The sequence below is a fragment of the Puma concolor genome, chromosome E2 (assembly GCF_028749965.1).
Source record: "Puma concolor isolate L17-30 chromosome E2, mPumCon1.1.hap2, whole genome shotgun sequence".
Classification (NCBI taxonomy): Eukaryota; Metazoa; Chordata; class Mammalia; order Carnivora; family Felidae; genus Puma; species Puma concolor.
In genome coordinates, this window is record NC_141681.1 from 51,420,645 (window position 1) to 51,441,776 (window position 21,132).

General features: G+C 56.1%; 1 protein-coding gene across 2 annotated transcripts in view; it reads left to right on the forward strand.

Annotated features, from left to right (window-relative positions):
* The first annotated feature begins 1,551 nt into the window (after nt 1–1,551).
* Nucleotides 1,552–21,132, forward strand: part of PPP1R37 (protein phosphatase 1 regulatory subunit 37) — a 41,423-nt gene continuing 21,842 nt past the window's right edge. The window contains exon 1 of one of the 2 annotated variants that reach the window (XM_086690075.1): nt 1,552–2,097. In XM_086690075.1, the coding sequence (XP_086546201.1) occupies nt 1,896–2,097 (202 nt within the window). In that variant the 5' untranslated portion in view covers nt 1,552–1,895. The remainder of the gene's footprint in view (nt 2,098–21,132) is intronic. The other variant, XM_086690074.1, reaches the window with a different exon arrangement.

Sequence of the window (21,132 nt, forward strand, 5' to 3'; positions counted from 1 at the left end):
GGTTGACTATCCTGGTGGCCCTCGAGAAGAGGACACATCAAGGGGCCGGGAGGAACTGGGGGATAAAGGTGGAGATTGGGTTGGTCCTCACTCTCTGGGGGAGTGGCTGGAGCTCCCGGAGCAGCGGGTTTGGGAGATTCAGACGCGGTTTCTTTCCTCCGGTGGGCGGGGGGGGGGAGGGGTTGTTCACCGCGAGGGGCGTGGTTCGCATTGGGTTGGTTACACGGTCGCCGGGCCCTTGGGTGGCGTGGGCCTCACTCTAGGGAAGGCGGGTTCGTTTCCCCGCCCGCTCCGGAAGGGGTCGGACCCGGACCCGGTGCGGCCGCACCTTTGAGGACAGGCTGAGGACGGGGTTGGGGTGACGCTTCACCCTTTCTCCATTTCGCTCCAGCTGTGTAGCCGTCCATTATCACTCGCTTCCCTTATCCCCGCCACTAGTCGTTTTTCTGGTTTCGCTGGGCTCCAGTGATTTCTGCCCCCTTTGTAATGCCATCAACTTTGGAATGTAAGTGAAGATCCCATTAAGTATAGATGAGATTTGCTTTGTTCGTCTTCAGTCGCGAAAGTGCGGCGGCTGGTGATGTTGAACGGGGCGGGCGGAGAGCCTCAGCTCCCCTACGTCCGTCCATTCAAGACACCGCCTCCAGCGAGTCGCGGGTCTAGCTCTCTAGTTGCCTAGGCAACGACGTCGCGCGCGCGCGCGCTCTCTCTCCTCCCCGAATCCTCCCTCCCTTTTTTAGTTTTAGCCCCGCCTTCCCCCCCCCCCCCGAATTGCTGGAAGTGCTGGGAAAGCCTGGCGAAAGTGCCGAGGCGAATATTAAGCGATTGAAACGAGCCGTGGTGTGTGTGTGTGTGTGTGTGTGTGTGTGTGTGTGTGTGTGTGTGTGTGTGCGCGCGCGCGCGCGTGTGGAGGGAGGGGTGTGTGGGGTGTTAGAACTCGTGCGGGTTCCTCGGGGCTTGGTAATCTACCGTCGCCCGGTAGTTTGGTTGGCAGATTCGTTTCCTGGTTTTGGAATTTCTTCCATCATCCAGGATTTTTTGTTTTTTTAATAGAGGTTATGATACTCCTCATGGGCTCATATTTATTTTAGTCTTTTAATTTAAGTTGTATTTCACGCAACGCTGTCCAAATACAGAGAGCTACTGATGAAACTGCAGTCTGCAAATGGAAGGCTAGAGCGTCTGTAGCAAAGAGGCCAAGGCTTCGTCTCCAGGCAGAGGATCCGTCTGTCAGCATCTATCACCTGTACTCATATATTCAATACAGCCTCTGTCCCTTTCCTTTCAAGTTCTCTGTCCCTTTGCCTCTCTCCTTATCAGTTGGCCTAGCTCCGCCACGCAAATGTTATTTTTATCAACTCCCTTCCCCTCACAGTTGCCTGAGTTCGTGACGAATGTGTGCGAGTCTGAACGTTAGTTACCCAGTTGGAGGAGGGTGGCGGGGTGGGGGCGGCCCACATTCGCGCTTGCGCGCTGCTCCGGGAGACGGCGTCCACCTCGCCCCGCCCCTCGTACTCTGCAGTTCCGGCTCTGCAGATTCACTGCTCACGTTTCTTTTTCCCGTGGCTCTTTCTGCCTTTTGTTACCCGCTTCAACAACCCGCGAGACAACTCTACCCGCGAATAGCGTATATTGATTTTCTGCTTTCATTAGTACGCGCCGGGCTCCCCGGCTGTTAACGAAAGTGCGGCTGCGGACGAGCAGGCGCGCGCGGGGCTCGGGGGAGGCGCGCTCGAGCTCCCGGCGGCGACGACAACGACGACCAGGAGGGAGGACGGAGGCGGCGCCTGAAGCAGCGGCGGAGCCCATGCCCCGGGAGGGCGGGCGGGCCCGGAGAGACAAGTCCGGGGCCCGGGACATGTCCCCGGGGCCCCCGTGAAGAGGCGGCGGCGGCGATGGAGACCCCGCCGCAGGAGGGGCCGCCCGGGCCGGGCGCGGACGGCGACGCCGAGGAGGCCCCCGCCGAGGCCCGGTCTCCCAGCCCCGCATCGTCCCCCGCCGACGGGCGCCTCAAGGCTGCGGCCAAGCGCGTCACGTTCCCCTCCGACGAGGATATCGTGTCCGGAGCGGTGGAGCCCAAAGACCCCTGGAGACACGGTAGCTACTGCCGGGGCGCGGGGGCGGGCTCGTGGCTGACCGGGAGTCACCGGGCATGGAGGCGGTGCTCGAGAAGTTGCACCTAATGATTTAAGGAGACTGTCGTCACTTTAGGGCTGCAAGGTGTTTGAGACGGGGTGGCGTTAGATTGGGAAGGTGAAAAGTAACTGGTTTATGCCCCGCCGCACTCCTCGCGGACGCTGAAGGTGGTCGTTTTAGGAGTTAAAATGATAAGCAATCAAAGAAAGTTTGGAGGCCAGGGAGATCGGGCGGGCGGTAGCCTTTGAGATCATGGTCCCACTCCCCCACCCACCCGAAAGGATAAAGAGACTCGTCTGGGGAGGAAGAGGGGGTCAAAATTGGCGTTCCAAGGGCAGGTGGACGTTTGATGGGCCCATAGGGCTGGAAAGAGGTTAAGCTGCTAGTCCGCAAACCTCGGGGCGGGGGGTAGTCATGCCGCTCACTTTTTTGGCTGTGAGGAGGAAGAATAAACCAGCGGGACTGTGGCTGTGGAGGAGTTGGTAAAACCTGAGGTTGGGAAAAGGGAGTCAAGCTAAACAGCTTCCCAGAAAAGGAGCAGAGTTGGTGGTCACTTTGGGGGTGGACGAGGTAGTTGGAGGAGGTGTTGGATCTTGGCATTAAGAAGAAGAAAAGTCACTGCATGCCTTTTTTGCTCTCGCCCAAAAGTGAAGCAAAACATGATCAGCCATTAAGGAGCAGAGGAATTTTGGGGCCTGGCTCTAGAAGGGTCTCTTTTTAAAATTTTTCTCCCCCCTCCCCGCCTTGAGAAAGAGTTAGGGATTTGGAGTTGCTGGTCGGTAGAAAGTAGGAGCCGGAAGAAGTTTGCTGGCTTGAGACGTTGGGAGAGGGAGCAAGTCTGCCGATTCTGGGTTCCCTGGAGGTCAGATTAGTGTCGGAAGGGGCAGCTGGAGGAGTGTGTGTGTTTTGCGTATAGAGCTCAAGTTGGAAAGTCGCTTCGTAGATGAACGGCAGTGTTGAGTCTTTCTGTGCGGGGGACGTCGGTCAGTCTTGCCAGGGTGGAGCCCACCAAGAGAGGGATCGGCCTGGTCCCGGCTCAGTAGAAGTTGGTCACTTGGTCGCTGGAGAGAGGAGGCACTGTTGCTAGTCTGTGCGGTGGAGGAATTGAGGACTTCATGTGAGAGTGGGAAACGCGGTAACTGGAAGCTGAGCGCGGAGGGAGCCTGCCATGAACGCCAGTTTGGCCAGGTATTGTTAAGGAGACAATTTAAGATTGTTGGCATTGAGAGCCAGCCAAGTCTCGGGCTCTAGGCCCCAGGGATAGGTGTCACTTTTGAGTCAGAGAACTTGGGCTGGCGGCGGGGAGGAGTCAAATGGGCCCTGGCTATAGCGTGGTACCCAGTCCGGGGAGTTGAGGGCACGAGGGGAGAAAGGCCTGGATGCGCAGGGCAGGGTGGTGAAGAGCAGACCTTCCAGTTCAAATCCTGACTCCTTTGTACCCACTCCCTGACCTCAGGCTGGTTATCTAACTCTTCGGAACCTCAGTTTTCCGACTGTGAGGTGGGCGACAATACCCCTGCCACGGGGGCATTTAAGAGAGGACTAAATATGATGATGTACGAGAGGCCATTGGCGAGGATGAGCTTTCGTGAAGTTGCAGTTGATGTCGGTCAACATGGGTGATGTGGGGTGATATTGGTGATCTGAGGGGCTAGTCTGGAGAAGTCAGCTCATGGGGTCGGGGCCTGGATGTCTCTGCTTCACAAGCTGCGAGGAGAGGGGCGGAGAGGGTGGGCCGTGTGTGTGGGCCCCGGGGCAAGGAGAAGGGCGGATGGGCCGTGTGTGTGGGCTTCAGGGTCATGGGGGGGGGGGAGGGAGAGTTGGCACGGGTGGCGGAGCGGGGGCAGTTTCTGGTGTGCAGGTTCCCAGAAGAGGAACAGCTGTGTGTAACCAGCTGTTTGCTTTTGAGTCAAGCTGTTTTTCCACCCTGAGCCTCCTGTTCTTTGCTCTGCAGATGGAGGTGCTAATTTCTACCGCCGGGTAGTTGTGAGGATTAAATACAATAGCCCTTGTAAATCCTGGCCACATAAATAGCAGCTGCTGTTCCCCCCCGCAGGGGAGAACGTCAAGAAAGAGGGGTCGCTTGGAGTCTGGCTGGGAGGAGTTTGAGGGGAAGGTTGCCGATCAGTCTTCCCGGCTTCGGCGGAGGTGGCCACAGCTTACAGGCTGGGGGAGTCCCTCCTTTCTGGCAGTTTAAAGAGGGACGCAGGGACTGGTTAGGACTCCCACTCCGGAGGAGTCGGTGGGTCTGAGGGAGAGGGGCAGCGACACGGAGAAGTTGAGAAATCAGTGTGTGTGCTGGAAGAGCGCGTGTGTCGTGGCTGGGGTGGGGTGGGGTGGGGGCTTGGCCTGGCTGTGACGGAGTTGGGTGATCTTGGTCCCCAAGCAGGGGAGGCGTCGTGGGTGCAGTTGGTGAGGTTAGTGGGATTCGCAGGACGGGAAGTTGGAAGGCCTGCCATGCTGAGGAGCAGGAGGCTAGCCTCTGTACCTGGGGAGGACAGCGTGTTGCTGCCTGGCCCAGGACCAGGGAAGGTGGAGTCTGGCCAGGCCGTAGAAGCGGAGACCCAGTACAGAAGGTTGGGCCAAGGGGGTTACCTGGTTGGGAGGCCAAAGGGTCTTGGCTGGGGGCTGCAGGGAGGACTTGGTCCGTCCTAGAGGAGGGCGGGAGATCTGTTGGACTTGGTCTGTAAGCCGTGGGAAAGCACAGAGGGTGTCATTTGAGCTGCGGACCTGGTGGGCAGGGTGACGGAGGAGTCATTCTGGGGCCTGCTGCGGTGATGTGACCCTGAGGTCAAGGGTCAGGGGACTTGGCAGTTCCGACTTGGGAGAGAGGTCATCCAGAAGCCGTTCTTCCGTCATAGAGATGGAGAAGTTGGCTGAACCAGGAGAGGTGCAGGGGCACTCCCGAACTAGGGGAATCGGGGGCCCCAGTACAGGGTGACCATTCAGCGGGGAGAGCTGGGCCGGGCCCTCACCGAGCCTCCAGCTAGGGTGGAGGAGAGCCAGGCCCTGACTAGAGCGGTGGCCCAGCCAGGTGGGAGCCTCAGGGGGGTGTCTTCCTGAGGGCGAGAGCCCCATCAGGCCCCGCCAGAGGTCACGTGTTGGGGATCCCTAGACATGAGATGGATCTGGACTGGGGGAGTTGTCTCAGGCCTATGGAAGCTCAACCCAGCCCAGCACTCAGAGGGGCCTCGCCTGGCTCCCGTGTCACGTAGTGTCCCCGCCCGCCTGCCCCCAGTGCTGGGGTCCTGCTTATTTCCCTCCGTGCACCAATGGCCGTCTGATGTTTCCTTACGTGCTTGTTTCCATGCTCGTGGTCCCTCTCCCCAACTGACATGGGAGAGCAGACGCCGTCCGTCCTCGTTTCCACTTCCTCGGCCCTTCAGAGGACACGCAGTGATCGTGGTTGAATGAGCCCCGGTGAGCATGTGTGCGGCTCTCCTGGAAGGGGTGACCCAGGCCAGACCCGGGCCCCATGGAGCCAGCGTGCACGTGCAGGCCAGCCGTGGCGGCAGCGCGCTGTGGCCTCCAGCGAGGCCCCTGTTCTTGCTGAGTTTGTTTCCTCATCTGTGAAGTGGTGATCCCTGCCCCGCTGACCACCCAGGACGTCCGAGCAGATAGGATGAACCCGGTGGGGCGGGGCCTGCTCCACAAGCCAGTGTGCGTGGTCGGGAAGGGAAGCTTGGGGAGGAGGCAGGGTGGAACCCGAGGGGGAGAGACCGCCTCAGAGCTGCCACTCTGGCCACCTGTGGGCTCCACTCTCCCTGAGGGTAGACGGGGGCCCCAGTGGAGGAGGGGCTGGCTGGATGCACCCCACCCCACGGTGGCGGGCCCCGTGGTCCCAGCTCTCCTGAGGGACTTGTGCTGGGGACCCTTGTAGACCAAACTGCAGGCGTGACCCAAGGCTCGGCTGGTCTTCCCGTCCCATGAACGCTGTGTGGGCTTCGCGAGACAGGTGTCGGAGAGCATGTGACACCGGCCGCAGTCTGGGAGGCTTGTCCCCCCTCCCTCCTGTCCTGCCGGTAACCCATTCCCCTCCCCCTGACCTCTGGCCCAGGAGAGTCAGTCCCGCGGTGGGGGGGGGGGGGGGGGGAGTTTTGCCTACCAGGAACTCCTGTGGCGTGTCTGCAGGGTGAGGGGGTCCCAAGGACGAGGCGACCTCTGGCCACCTGAGCTTGGGGCCTGGAGGGGGCAGTGAGGGCAGTGGCGATGGCGTTCTTAAATGGGGATCAGAGGGGGTGGAAATGCTTCACTGGGTGCTCTCATTGAAACCTGTGCTGTAGATTTAGTCCTTGAAACTGGTTTGACAGGTAGAAATGCACCTGTCAGTGGTAGGAAGAGGCCCTCCATTAAAAGAATCAGCTCAAAAGACTCAGCTCAAGGGGCGCCTGGCTGGCTCATTTGGTGGAGCATGTGACTCTTAATCTCGAGGTCATGAGTTCAAGTCCCACACTGGGTGTAGAGATTACTAAAAAAAAAATGAACTTTGAAAAAAAGGACTCAGCTCTCGTTAGCACAAGTGGTGGTGTTGCTGGAGAGTAGGGAATGGGGTCGTGGGGGGCAGCTTTTGGGGCCTTTGCCCGGATTTCCATCCGGGCCCAACTTCACCTCCTACTGCCGGCCTTGGCACATCATCTGCCGTGTGACTTTGGGCGATTTGCCGTGTGACTTTGGACAATTGTGCCCTCTGGATTTTTCTGTCTGTAAAATGCAGCTGACAATAGTACCTCCTCATAGGGTGATCGTGAGGATTAAGTAAGATAACAGAGTCCACAGTGAATGCTCACCCCATGTCTCCCTCATTTTTCCTGTCAGTGCCAGTCCTGCGGCCCCACCTAACGCCCCCCCCCCGTCAGTGCGCTTCCTGTGTCTGTTGTGTATTTGCACTTGTCTTTGTCCCTGGTCTCTCCCCCCACTCCCCGGGCAAAACCTGCTGCCCTGTCCCTGACCGGGCATGGGAAAGACCACAGGCCCCAGGCCTGATCCCATCTGTTACAAGCTGGGTGACCATGGGCAAGTTGCCCAACCTCTCTGAGCTGAAACTAAATCAACACGTTTTTCTGACCAGCCTGAAAAGAGGCAGTAAAACCCAGATTCTAGACGCGACGTGTTAGCCTCTCCAGATACCGACTTTGGACAACTTACGGCTCCTCCCCGGGCCTTAGTCCCGTGTGAGGCATGGACCCCAGCCCCCGGCCCTCTGCCCCCCTCCGGCAGTGTGTTGGGAGTGCCGCTCTGCTGGGCCGGGCCCTTTGCATCCTCAAACTCAGGCGGGCTGCCCTCATTCTTTCCACCTCAAACTCTTTATTTGTGTTCGCATCGTATTTCCCTCTTCAAGGGCACAGACTGTGTGCGTGTCACCTCTGTGACCTCAGCCTGGCGCACAAGAGGGCCTGGGCACTGGATGAATGTCAGAGGAGTGAGGTTAGCCTCACATCTCATAGCCGGTGGTGGTGTTTGGGAGAAAGCTTTTTGGGGTAGTTAATCCGGTCTGTGCCGGGGGCTCTTCCCCAGAGATCTGCAGGCTGGCTTTGGCACCCATCACGAGCCCCCAGAAGGATCACGCAAACCTAGCGGGCAGGAGGCAGTAAATAGTCGGTGAGTGAGTCAGTGGCGGTGCACGTGGGCGTGCTTCTGGGAGCGCGGCACGAGCGGCTCTCCTCGGTCTGATGCTCCGAAAGTTAAGAAATGTGCAGCCAGATCCCCCGGGCTGGACTGGCTGTAACTAAGGCAGCCTCTGGAAATGGGGGCCAGGAATCTATGTTTCTAGAAAGCTCCCCAGGTGGTTGTGACAGCCAGGTTTGGCTGTCCTGCTCAGGGCTGAGCCAACGCAACACTCAATCCCAAGACTGCCTTCCAGCCCTCCGTTCAGGGGTGGCTGGGGTTGACCTGGTAAGCTTGTTTGGAGCAAATGGAAGCGTCTGGCTTGCGGTGACAGCAGAAATTCGAGCTGGGAAGGGCAGCCTGCTGCAGTGGAGCGTAGAGGAGCCTGGGTTGAAATCCCTGCTCTTGGATGACCTTAATCGTCACGACTCCTTGCCTTCCGTGTGCTCACCACTGGGCTACACGTATTGTCTCAGTTCAATCGCACGACCACCCCAGGGGGTAGGTGCTGTTCTCCCAATTTGTAGATGAGGAAATAGAGGCACAGGGAAGTGATGTGATTTACCTGAGCTCACAGAGCCAGTAAATGGGTGAGCCGGATCCAAACCAGGCAGTCCCCTGCCCTTACCTCTGTCTCCTGGCTGCCTGGACTTCCGCAAGTTGCCGCATTCAGTTCAGCGTGCTGCCTGGTTTCTTCACTTGCAACCCATAACCCTTTACGAAGTGGAGAGGACACTTCCAGCTGTGCATCATTGTGGCCGGGATGAGAAAGCGACGGAGTAAAGGGCCCGGCCCAGTTGGCGTCTCGGGGATGCGGGTTTGCTGTGCTTCTTGGACAGCTCCACAGCCCCGGGAGGTCTCTGCCGCTCCCCTGCCCTCAGCATTAGGTCCTCCTTCTGACCCTTGGCCCGAGTTCTTGCTGTGCTGCGCGGTGTCCGGTACCTGGTAGGTGCGCGGGACCTCCTGGCTGAACGTGTGGCCCGGTTCCCCCACGGCCAGCCGCCACTCACTTGGCATGGCATGGCCGTGCCAGGTGTTCGAGGTCGGGGAATGAGACGGGCCCAGTCCCTGCCTCCATGGAGGTCATAGCCGAGTAAGAGAGACACACAGAAAACAATTCTCATCAAACCAGGGCGCCCGGACTCTGATTAGGACGAGCTCACAGGTGTACTTGGGCAGGCAGGCGGGCAAGGGGGGCTTCCCGGAGTCGGGGCCATCGGAGGCCCAGAAATCCCAGGGGTTGGTCAGGTGGGCAGGAGTTGGTCAGGTGGGCAGCAGTTGGAAGGGGTTGGAGGCAGAGTGGGGGAGGTGCATCTGAGGAAAGGACAAAAAAAGCCGATCTTCCGGGAGGTGGAGGCAGGAGGGTCAGAGGTGAGGTGGAGGAGGCAGGAAAGAGCACCCAGCTAGCTGGGGCCTCACAGGCCCTGTTAGCCTCAGGGCTGCCCGGAGCCAGTGGAGGGTTTTAAGAAGGGGCATGCCTGGTATTTTTAACAGAACCTTCTGGGTGGTGTGAGGTGGGTGAGACTGAGGCTTCGAGACCAGGAAGGTGACCACGGGGTTAGGAACCTGTAGGCGCTTGGCTTCGTGTGGTCCTGCATTGGATGGTAGCTGATATTTGACGTCTTTGATTTACTCATTGGCTTTATCTGAACTTTCCTCGCCCCCCTACCTGAAGGTTTTACTATTGCCAGTGTTATCTGTGACCCTTCTAAGGTGACAGTCCCCCCCCCCCCGCATTCTTTCCTTGGATCTGAGCCCCCGCCCGCACCTCCAGTCAGTTCATCCTGCCCTTGGCAGGGGAGGTGGGCAGCGTGTAGGCTGCGAGGTCAGATTCCCGTACCGCCTCCCCCAGGTGGTCTCAGCAAGTGGCTTCACCTGCACGGTCTGTTTAGACCCCACATTTCCCAGATCCGGAAAGCTCTAAAAACTGTCCCAGACCTTGCTGGGGTCTTAGCATAATATAGCTGTCCTGGCCCTCTTATAAAATCCAGGGGTGCCTGGGTGGCTCAGTTAGTTGAGCGTCTGACTTTGGCTCAGGTCACGATCTCATGACCGAGTCGTGATCTCACGGTTCATGAATTCAAGCCCTGCATTGTGCTCTGCACTGCCTGGGATTCTCTCTCTCTCTCTCTCTCTCTCTCTCTCTGCCCCTCCCCCACTGGCTCTCTGTCTTTCAAAATAAATAAACTTAAAACAATAAAACCCAGGACATCTCCGAATCCAGAATCCACATCTGGCCCGAGGGTTTCCAGTAGGAGACCATGGAGTCCTCTGTGGGCCTCATTCCCCAAAACGTCTAATGGTAGCAACAGGAGAGGTACCCCAGGTCTCGGGCTCCGGAGCCCCCTGGTGCCAGTCCAGCTCTGCCCCTAGGCGAATCCCTCGAGTTCTCTGCCTCAGTGTCCTCATTTGTCTGGGGCTTAAGGATCAGATTATTCCATACTTGGAAAGCGACTGGAAGGGTGACCGGCTATTACAGGCACTCCGTGAGGATCTGCCGAAGTTGAATGAGGTCATGCCCCTGCTGGGAGCCTGCCCTGGTTCCCTCCTCTCTAAGAGCAAGATGATAGCCCCACCTCCCCCACTAGATGGCACAGGCCCAGGTGTGGGTTCACCCGTGTGAATGTGGGCATGTCCCGAAACATCCCTGTGCCGCGCTGTCCCCGTTTGTGAAGCCCTTTTGGCAGACGAGTCTATTTCAAAGCTTTCAGACTCCTGGGAACAGAGCCAGCCCTCGGGCCTTCGAAGCCGGGAGCACATCCCAGCGTCAGGCAGATCTGGCGAGAGTGCCTGAGGTCCTGGACGTCACCGCTCCCTGGCAGACGCTGGCACTGCCCATGCTGACCCTGGATGCCGCTCGTGTCAGGGAGGCCTGTGGCACCGATGGCGACTGGGCTAGATTTGGGGCAGCCCTCCGTGGCTGAGCCCGGGTGGGTCTCCGGGGCTGGAGTTAGCGTGGGAGAGGCGGAGGGGGGTCCCAGTTCCAGGAGGGGTTTCGGAGGGTGAGTGCCCAAAGCACCTCCGGACCCCATCGTGCTCTGATTGTATTTCTCCCTACTTGGAATACAGATTCCACAAAGGCAGGGCCTAAATCCGTTCGGCTCGCCTCGCCGTCCGCAGAAGCCTTTGCGCCTCCTGTCTCTCCTCAGGCCCTCACGTCCGATGGTGGTGGACGGAGGTGCACAGTAGGCACTCTGAAGCTACTCTCACCCCCTTGCTTACGCTGCAGCTGGTGCAGAGCCGTTGCCTCAGGTTGGGGGGTGGTTTGGAAGCGGCTGCTGACAGCCACTCATGTGACAGCTCATGTGACTTGCCTGACGCCCTCTTCCTTTCCAGCAGAAGCCCGGGTTGAGAGCCCTGCTGTCTGACGCTCCCTGGAGGGTCTCGTTGGATCCCAGCTGGTCCTCCTGGGGTGGGTGGGCAGGTCCCTCTGGGAACCCGCTGGGGTCAGGCTCGTGTGCCACCTTCACGCCCACCCCCGCGTCTCTCCAGTTCTCGTCTCCCGCCAGCTGTCGTCAACCATGTCGCGGCAGAGCTGCCCCCGTCCTGGGCAGAGTGCCTTCCCAGCTGAGCTCCCTGCTGTTTCTCGAAGCAGCAGGGCGTCTGGGAGGGGCTGCCGGGGGCTGAGGGCAGACACCGGGGAAGTGACCCTGCGGAGGGGTCACGCCTCCGGGTGATGGTGGTGGTCAGCACAGCCCGCTTTCGTGGAGCCCTTACCGGGCCTCAGCGCTTCGTGTGCATCTGCTCATTTAATCTCCGCAGCAGCCAGAAGCAGGAAGCCAGGGCTCGGGGGATGGGGGAGCCGCGTTCGAACTAGAAGGGATGGTTCCCACCCTCTGCTGTGTTTCCAGAAAGCCTCCGAGGGCCCCTTCACCTCACCACCAACAGGATCGAGTCCCCACCTCCGAGCCTGGCGGGAGACCCTTCCTCCTGACCCAGAGACGCCACCCCCCTCTGCACAGGGCACCCTAAGCCAGTCCCCTGCCTTTCCTGCCCGGCTCCCGCTCATCCTCCTCGAGCTGGCTCCCACATCACCTCCTTGGTCCCCAGGCAGCGCTGCTGCACCCACTCAGGTTCCCGTGATGCCCCCTCATGCTGTCGTTATCTGTTTGGGCCCATCTCCCCGCACTGGACCCAGACGCTCCATGAGGGACCACACCTTGTCCGTCCGGCTCCCCAGAGGAGGCAAACCGCCAACACACCCAGGCACTTTCCTTAGGGACTCAGGGCAAAGCGGGTCTGCTAATGAGTGTCCCACTCTGGATGCATTGGAACCCTCGAAACCCAGTCCCCGCGGCCTGGGAAAGTCGGGGGCCGTGGAGAGAGCAGGGAAGGGAAGAAGACGTTTACTGAGGCATCATTTGTTCACGCTCCCATGTATTTATTCCTTGCGGGCACACACTGACTTTGCCTCCCGCGTGCCAGGCGGACGGGTCCCGACTGCCGCCCCTGCTCCCTCGTGCTCCCTCTGCACGCTCAGAAGAGCAGACCTTGTTCCACTCTCGCTTCAAATCCTGCCCTGTGACCCGCAACCCCCAGTCCAGAGTCCCTGCACTAGCCACCCTCACTGACCACGGCTATGATCACCCCGGCCCACGTTCTCCCTGGGTTCAAGTGTGGTGGCTTTCTTTGAGTTCTAGAATGTGCCAGGAGCTCCCCACATCCCGTCCCGGAATGCTGGCCTTGCTGTCACCGGTCCGGTTTGTCCTTCAGGTACCAGCAGACTCTTCTTCCTGGCCCTCTAAATCCCCTGTGAGGTGGTCAGCGATCTGTGCATCTGTAGGCCTCCTGATATTTTCTCTTGCCTCTTAGACTGTAAGGATCATGAGGCGGGAAGGGTTTGGTTTGGTGCCACTGTGTCCCTCGGTGCCTACACCATGTGGCACTGTGCGGGCTCTGAGCAGGAGCTTATATGGCAGGTGAAAATGAAAGCAATATGCGATGCGGGGCCTTGGGTACCAGACAGGCCCTGCCCTCATGTAGCCCAGGTCCAGAAAAGGAAGTGTGAAGAAGGGAGGGCCCCAAGTCTGCCCCTAGTGTCCCCTTGCCAACTCTGGCAGACCCCAAAGCTAGCCAGCCTGGTAGAGCGCAGGAGAAGCCATATTTGCTGTTGACTTGCTGTGTGTTATAGGTCGAGGCACTGCCCTCTCTGTGCATCAAGATGGTGTCTGAGGTCCTTTCCCACTGCGTGTGTTTCCCCATCTCCCTGCGTAGATCACACCCACCATTTAGAGAACTAAATAGGTTCCAGGACCTCCTCCCCATCATGGGAGAGCCCAGGTGCTGGTAGCTGATCTGCCTTTCCACCTTTGTGGCAGGTGACCTGATCCCCTGTCCCCCCAACAACAGGGTGTTACAGGAGGAGGTGGAGGGTGTCAGTGGTGTGTGGCCACCCACTCAGGCCTCCCTCCTCCCTGTCTTTGCTCCGTCTCACTTATTTTGTAACTCCCTTCTTCCCCCGGGTGGAGTCCTTGCTTCCTGACCCAGCTCTCCCCACTTTGATCAGAATACCGGGAAAAGCTACGTTCCCCTGGGGAGCCTCCTTCCTTGCCGGGCCTGGGCTCAGCCCTCAGGATCTGCAGTGCTAAGTTTTTGTGGGCTCCCTGTCTCAGCTCTGCCCGCTCGGGGTGGTCCCTATCTGGTGACAGGTCTGTCTTCCCCAGTGGACCGTGAGCCCTGGCCGGGCCAGGACCGTCTCCATTACTGGGATGTCTCGGGCACAGAGCAGATGCTCAGGGAGTGTCATAACATTAGGATGGAGTTGGGGGGTGGGGGTGGGCAGTGGGTATGGGCAGAGCCCAGAGATGACGCTTTCTGTGGAGCCCTATTTAGAGTTACCATGTCTGACAGAGCCCGGTCCTGTCTGGTCCCGGGGGAAGACGTCCTCGGCCAGGAGCCCGGCGGGTGCAGCCGGCATCTGAAGGCGGGGCCTCTGACTTAGCCACCACCAGCTGTCGGGTCCAGATGCTTGTCCTCACTGACCGCCCAGCCAAGAGGATCCAGCGCTAGTGCAGGCCCCTTCCCCAGGCCAGAGAGAAGTGGCCTGGAACGCAGGACAGGGCTCCTGCTGCTCTCCTCGGCCACCTCTGTAGCTTCGAGGGGCAGAGTGACCCATCCTGGGGGGTGGTCAGGGAGACCTGCCTTGGCACCTGGGTTCTCCCAGCTGGCTGTGTGAAGTTGTTATTTACAGAAAGGATTTGTGCTCTGGGAAAATGGAGACAACATCTCCAGCCCAGCGTGGAGCCCAAAGAGCTTGTTGGCGGCTAGGGTCTTAGTTTTCTCCTCTTCCCTCACGGAGCTGGTGAGGGGAGTGGGGGAGAGGGGTGTGCAGTCACCCTGGAGGCTGATGATAGTTGTCACTAAGGACAGGATCGCTACCTTGATCTCCTGACTTGAAACACAAATTTTTTTCACTAAAAAAATTTTTTTTTTAATGTTTATTTTTGAGAGAGACAGAGTATGAGCAGGGGAGGGGCAGAGAGAGAGGGAGACATAGGATCTGAAGCAGGCTCCAGGCTCTGAGCTGTCAGCACAGAGACCAACGCGGGGCTCGAACTCGTGAACCGTGAGATCATGACTTGAGCCGAAGTTGGATGCTTAACCAACTGAACCACTCAGGTGCCCCCAAAAGAATTTTTTTAACGTTTACTTATTTATTTTTGTGAGAGAGTACATGGGTGAGTGGGGTGGGGCAGAGGGAGAGGGAGAGAGAGAATCCCAAGCAGGCTCTGTGCTGTCCACGCAAAGCCTGACAAGGGGTTCAATCTCCCAAATCATGAACCAAAATCAAGAGTTGGATGCTCAATCAATTGAGCTACCCAGGCATGCCCCTTGCTCTCCTGACTTTAAAATTAAGATATGTTCATTGTTAAAAACAAACAAACAGGGGCGCCTGGGTGGCTCAGTCGGTTAAGCATCCGACTTCGGCTCAGGTCATGATCTCACAGCCCGTGAGTTCGAGCCCCGCGTTGGGCTCTGTGCTGACAGCTCAGGGCCTGGAGCCTGTTTCGGATTCTGTTGTCTCCCTCTCTCTCTGCCCTTCCCCCACTCACGCTCTGTCTCTCTCTGTCTGAAAAATAAATAAACATTTAAACAAACAAACAAAAACCTTGGGAAGTCTAATGAAGGAAATAAAAAATCACTCGTTAATTTCACCATCTGGAAATTTTTTAACAGCTCTCTTGAGATGTAGTTCACACATGTTTCACCCATTTAAAGTGTATAGTTCATTGGATTTCAGTTTTTCACAGAGTTGTACATCTGTCAGCACAGTCGATTTTAGAACATTTCATCACCCCTATAGAAACCCTCACCCCTTGGCCGTCACCCCTCCCCCAACTCAGGCACCTGCCGATCTGTTTTCTGTCTGTTTAGATTCTGGACATTTCATACAAATGGATTTGTGCACTGTGCAGCCTTTTGTGTCTGACTTTTTCACTTAGCATAATGTTTTCAGAGTTCACCCACTTTGTGGCATGTGCCAGAACTTCATTCCTCATTGTTGCTAGAGAATGTTCCATTGTGTGGCTGTATCACGTTTTCTTTATCTTTTCATCTGTTGGTATACATTTGGGTTGTTTCCACTTTCTGGCTATGATGAGTAACAACGCTGCTGTGGATATTAAGGTACAAGTTTTTGTGTGCACGTATGGCTTCATTTCTCCGGGAATGAAGTTGCTGGGTCACGTGGCGACTCTGTTTAACCACTGGAGCAACTGCCACCCTTGACTTTCCCCTCCACAGTGTATGAAGGTTCGGATTCCTCCACCTCGTGGTTAATGTCGGGTTTTTTTTTTGTTTTTTTTGTTTTTTTTTTTTAAGTAAACTCTATTTCCAACATGGGGCTCAAACTCCATGACCCTGAGATCAAGAGTCACATGCTCCACTGACCAAGCCAGCCCGGCGCCCCAGTGTCTGTCCTTTTGATTGAAGCCACCCTAGAGGGCGTGAAGGGGTATCTCGTTGTGGTTTTGATTTGCATTTCCCTCATGGCTCGTGAAGTTGAACATCCTTTCACGTGCTCATCAGGCACTCGTGTATCTTCTTGGGAGATACGTCTGTTCAGATCCTTCGCCTGTTTTAAAATTGGATCGTCTGTCTTTTTATTACCGAGTTGTACGAGTTCTGTGCATATTCTAGATGCAAGACGCTTACCGGAGAAGTGATTTGCACCACCTGGAATGTTTTCAACATTAAATGCCAGAGCATTTCCTTTCCATCTCTTTGCTCTGACTAGATGCGCTGCCACAGATAGATAAAAATAAAACTGGGAGGATACTCTGTACGGTTGAATATCCTGTGTTTTCACTTCATTTTCCCATTTTTTAAAAAGCATGATTAAAATACATCATTGGGCCACTGTCATTGCTTCTAGCCATTTCCACATTGCCGAGCGTTTGGGTCCTTTCCCATTTTCGGTAGCATAAATAATGCAGCGATGTTCATCCTCGTCCATAAATCTTTACGTTCCTTACGGGGAGCTTTCTCAGAAGAAATTCTTAGAAGGTGGTTTTACCAGGTCAGAGGGTAGGAACCTTTGAAACCCTAGATGAGGTGTACCATCCGTGCCCGCCTGGGACTGTAAGCCCTGAGAGACAGGACTTGGTTTTATCTCTTGACTTTCTTTTTTGGATGCGTGAAGGAATAGTATTTCCATTTGGGTATCTTCATACCAGGATGGTGTCTTGTTTTAATGAGCGTTCTTTTGGTAGTTAACCTGTTTATCGTTAACCACATAAAATTCCTCCTTCATGCTCTTTCCCATTTTTGTTTCGGGACCTTTTGTAAGGACTCCTTCCCTATTGAAAATACTGGCTCTTTGGAGTTTCATCGTACTGGTATATTTTTCCTCACGTAGCATTTGCCTTGCTGGGAAGGCTGGGGAGTGGAGCAGGACACCTCTTTCCTTCTCTCTCTCTTTTTAAAGGTTTTATCTATTTATTTTCTAATGTTTGTTTTTTTTTGAGAGAGAGAGACAGAGGATCCGAAGTGGGCTTTGCGCTGACAGCAGAGAGCCGGGTGTGGGGCTCGAACTCACAAACTGTGAGAGCACGTCCTGAGCCGAGGTCGAACACTTAACTGATTGAGCCATCAAGGCGCCCCTAAAGATTCTCTTTTTAAGTAGTCTCTATAGCCAACATGGGGCTCAAACTTAAAACCCTGAGATCAAGAGTTGCATGTTCCACCGACTGAACCAGTCAGGCACCCCTCTTTCCTTCTTAAAAAAATCATTTTTGGGGTATCTGAGTGGCTTAGTCAGTTAAGCATCTGACTCTTGATTTCAGCTCAGGTCATGATCTCACAGGTCATGAGATCGAGCCCCTGCATGGGCATGGAGCCTGCTCGATTGTCTCTCTCTCTCTCTCTCTCTCTCTCTCTCTCTCTCTCTCTCCCTCTCTCCCTCTCTCCCTCTCTCCCTCTCTCCCTCTCTCCCTCTCTGTCTCTCTGTCTCTCTGTCTCTCTCTCTCTTGTCTCCCTCTCTCCCTCCACCCTTCCCCATTTGTACACGTGAGTGGTCTCTTTCTCTCTCTCTCTCTCTCTCTCTCTCTCTCTCTCTCTCTCTCTCAAAAAAGAATCATTTTCTCCCTTGCTATTTCACTGGATCTGCATAGCAGGGCACCCATCCCAGCCGGAGCAGCTCCAGGTGGAGGAGTTCTGGCGGCCAAGTCCAAGAGCAGATGAGGCGGTATCAGCCTGGGTCCTGGCAGCAGTGCGGCGTAAGCGGAGGGCACTTCAGTGGCAGCCAGGCCTGGGTGGAGCAACAGTAGGTCGTAGGGAGGGTCCCCTGCAAACACAACTACAGCCACTGTTTGCTGAGCACCGGGCCTACAGACCTGGTGAAGCCTCACTTTGTGACTTGGGCCATCAGTGGCTTCCTGAGGCCGCACTCCTTTGCAGAAGGTGATAGAAGGCAGAGCGGCCCCGCCTCGGTCCCCGGGCACATCCACTCTGCCGCAGCTGGCAGAGGCTCGACAAGTCCCAGAAGCCCAGACTCCAGCTCCTGCCGTGGCCGGGGCCGCCGTGTTGTCGGCACTCTGTGCGTGAGGGTCCTCTTTATCATATGCCATCAGCCCTGAGCAGCTCCCCGCTCCCTGTAGACTCACATTTCCTGGCCCTGTGGACTGACTGTGCTTCCCGCTCACGTCTCCTGCCTCATCTCCTGCCCCCCCCCCCACCCCCCCGGATCCCTGGGTTTTGCTCCAGCACCCACGTGCCAGGCCCCTGCGCTGCCTCTATCCTCTGCCTGGGAGGCTTTCCCCAACTTTCGTGTGCTTATTGCTGGTTTACATCGACTACTGTCTTGTGCCCCCCTCCCCCTCCCCAGCTCCAGTGTAAGTGGCTTGGGGAAGGGATTGTCTGATGGGGGTGTTCACCATGGCAGCCCTGGCATCTGGAATAGGGCCAGGCCCACCCGGAACAGACACGAGAGGGATATTTGAAGGAACGAATGAATTTCTGACTCTTACTCATCTTGTAGGTTTCAGCTTACATGTTCTTCTCTCTTACAGGTCTTTCCTAACTATGCCCTCCTGTCTAAGTTTATATGCCCCTGTTTTTCCTATAGGAGTGATTTTTTCCCCCTAATAACTTGTTGGGTTTTTTTTAAGTTTATTTATTTATTTTGAGAGAGAGAGAGAGAGCGCGCGCATGCATGCGCGTGTGCACCACAGACACATACACACACACACACGTGGGGGAGGGGCAGAGAGAGAGCGCGAAGGAGAGAGAGAGAATCCCCAGCAGGCTCCACACTGTCAGCACAGAGCCCCATGTGGGGCTTGAACTCACAAACCATGAGATCATGACCTGAGCCGAACCCAAGAGTCAGAAGCTTAGCTGACTGAGCTACCCAGGCGCCCCATAACTTGCTCTTTTTAATTGTATGTGTATTTGTCCTCCTAGCAATTACTCCCCGAGGGCAGGGATCAAAATGTTTTGTTCTCCGTTGTCTGCCCAGCCTAGGTCATTTGGTAGAGGATCAAGGAATAAATATACCCTTTAGTTCCCAAACAGACCTCACGAAGGTTGTGGTGTTGTTCACCTTCCGCACATGGACAACTCAGGATGGGCGCTGAGAAGTTCCAGGCACCCAGTTTCCGTCCCCGGAGCCTTTGCTGGACCAGTAAACAGCTCACAGTAACTTGATTTTAATTCTGAACTAAAACTCCCCCAGTGCCTCCAAATCCAGCTGGCCATCTGGTACCCCTGACCGGAAGCCTGAGGCAGGCAGCCTGAAATAGCCCGGTTGGTCCTGGCAGGACTGGCTGTCCCCTGATGGGCACCCACTTTCTTACAGGCCACCTTCACCAAGTGTGTCCCATAGCCTACCTGGGATTTCAGTGGGTGGCAGTGATGAGAAGCCGTGAGCCACTGAGTGACTCACAGACCTTTCTCAAGCACGTCGCTGCCCCCAGCCCTCTCCTGGGTCCCTTACCGTTTGCTTCATTTGACCCTGACAATGACCTTCAGTTCCCCAGAGGCACCATCAGCTCTGTCTCCACAGAGTGTTTGCACAAGCTATTCCCTCTGCTGCAGTGCTCTTCTCCCTTTCTCTGGTTTTTAAATTATCGTTATTAAATTTTTTCTGGGCATATGAACTATATGTGTAACAAACACATAAGTTGAAATGTAATTGTAATGAGGACCTCTGAGCCTACCTCCCAATTTGGGGATGAGAACATGGCTATTAACTCACCTCTACTTCTGGGTGGGAGGGTGGAGCCCCAGAGCTCGGAGACTTGTGTTCTGAGTGTCTGAATGTTATGACTGTCGTGCCTTGTGGGGTTGTTTTTCTTTTAAGATTTTATTTATTTTTGTTTGATTTATTTATTTATTTTGAGAGAGGGGGATGGGGAGAGAGAGAATCCCAAGCAAGCTCCACTCTGTCAGTGCAGAGCCTGATGCGGGGCTCAATCCCACAAACTGTGAGATCATGACCTGAGCCAAAATCAAGAGTCAGACGCTTAACTGACTGAGCCACCCAGGCGCTGCACGATTTTATTTTTAAGTAATCTCTACACCCAGCATGGTGCTCGAACTTCAAACCCCAAGATCAAGAGTCACATGCTCCTCGGACTGAGCCAGCCAGGCACCCCTTTTTTCAAGTTGTGTGTGTGTGCGCGTGCGCTGAAAAGTACGGTCTTTAGTTTTGCTTGTTTTTGACTTTTATAAAAATGGCGTTGTGAGGGGCGCCTGGGTGGCGCAGTCGGTTAAGCGTCCGACTTCAGCCAGGTCACGATCTCGCGGTCCGTGAGTTCGAGCCCCGCGTCAGGCTCTGGGCTGATGGCTCAGAGCCTGGAGCCTGTTTCCGATTCTGTGTCTCCCTCTCTCTCTGCCCCTCCCCCGTTCATGCTCTGTCTCTCTCTGTCCCAAAAATAAACAAACGTTGAAAAAAAAAAATTTTTTTTAAAAATGGCGTTGTGTTGTGGGTGGACTCCTGGGTCTTGATTTTACTCCCGACGTTATGTTTCCCTGTTTTATCCATGTAGGTGCTCTAGAATCTTCCATTGTGTGACCGTGCCTTAGGTTGTCCATTGTGGTGTTGGTGGACGGTCGAGCTGTTGCTGCTTTTTGGTATGACAGACTGGTGCAGCTGTGACCTTCCTGGTACGTAACACCGGGGTTGCGAGCAAGAATTTGTCTAGGGTGTAGACCTCGGAGTGGAATTGCTGCTTGCATTTGGTGGATCTGTGCAGCTTCATATGTCATGGCCAACTCCCCGGTGGCTCTTCCCTCTGGGAAGAGGGCTAGCTCCTGGTCATTCTTCCAGGCTCTCCTTCCCCGCTGTCTTTCCTTCAGCAGATACCTATGGAGCACCTGCCGTGTGCCAAGTGCAGTGGTGAAGGCGACCCGGTCCCTGTGCGTGGGTGATTAGTGGTGTTAGGTAGCCCCTCCTCCAAGAAGCCCTCTCTGACCCCTAGATGGGGCCAGGCGCTCTCCCAGGCTCCTCGGCCCCAGCCCTGCCCACTCCGGGTCATTGCCATTACCGTCCGGAGATGGGTCTCTCTCCCCTCCTGGCCTGGGATCCCTGTGTGGATAGCGATGAGAGCTGTTTGGGGTGCTGTGTCCAGCATCACTCCACACAGAGTGGGGCCCGGGGCAGGTGTTCGGTGAAGGATCTGTGGAGTTACTGCTGAGACACGCACGCACCCTTGAGTGTCTTGTGGGCACCTCGAGGCAGGTGGGATTAAGAAGGAAGAAACGGCGGGATGCCTGGCTGACCCATTTGGTAGAGCATGTGACTCCTGATCTCGGGGTCGTGAGTTTGAGCCCCGTGTTGGGTGGAGAGCTTACTAAAAAGTTTTTTCAAAAGGGGGGTGGGGAGAGGAGTCCAGTATTCAGCACTTGTCGGAGGTAGGCCTGAGCCCCAGGACCACCAGGCTCAAAGCCCAG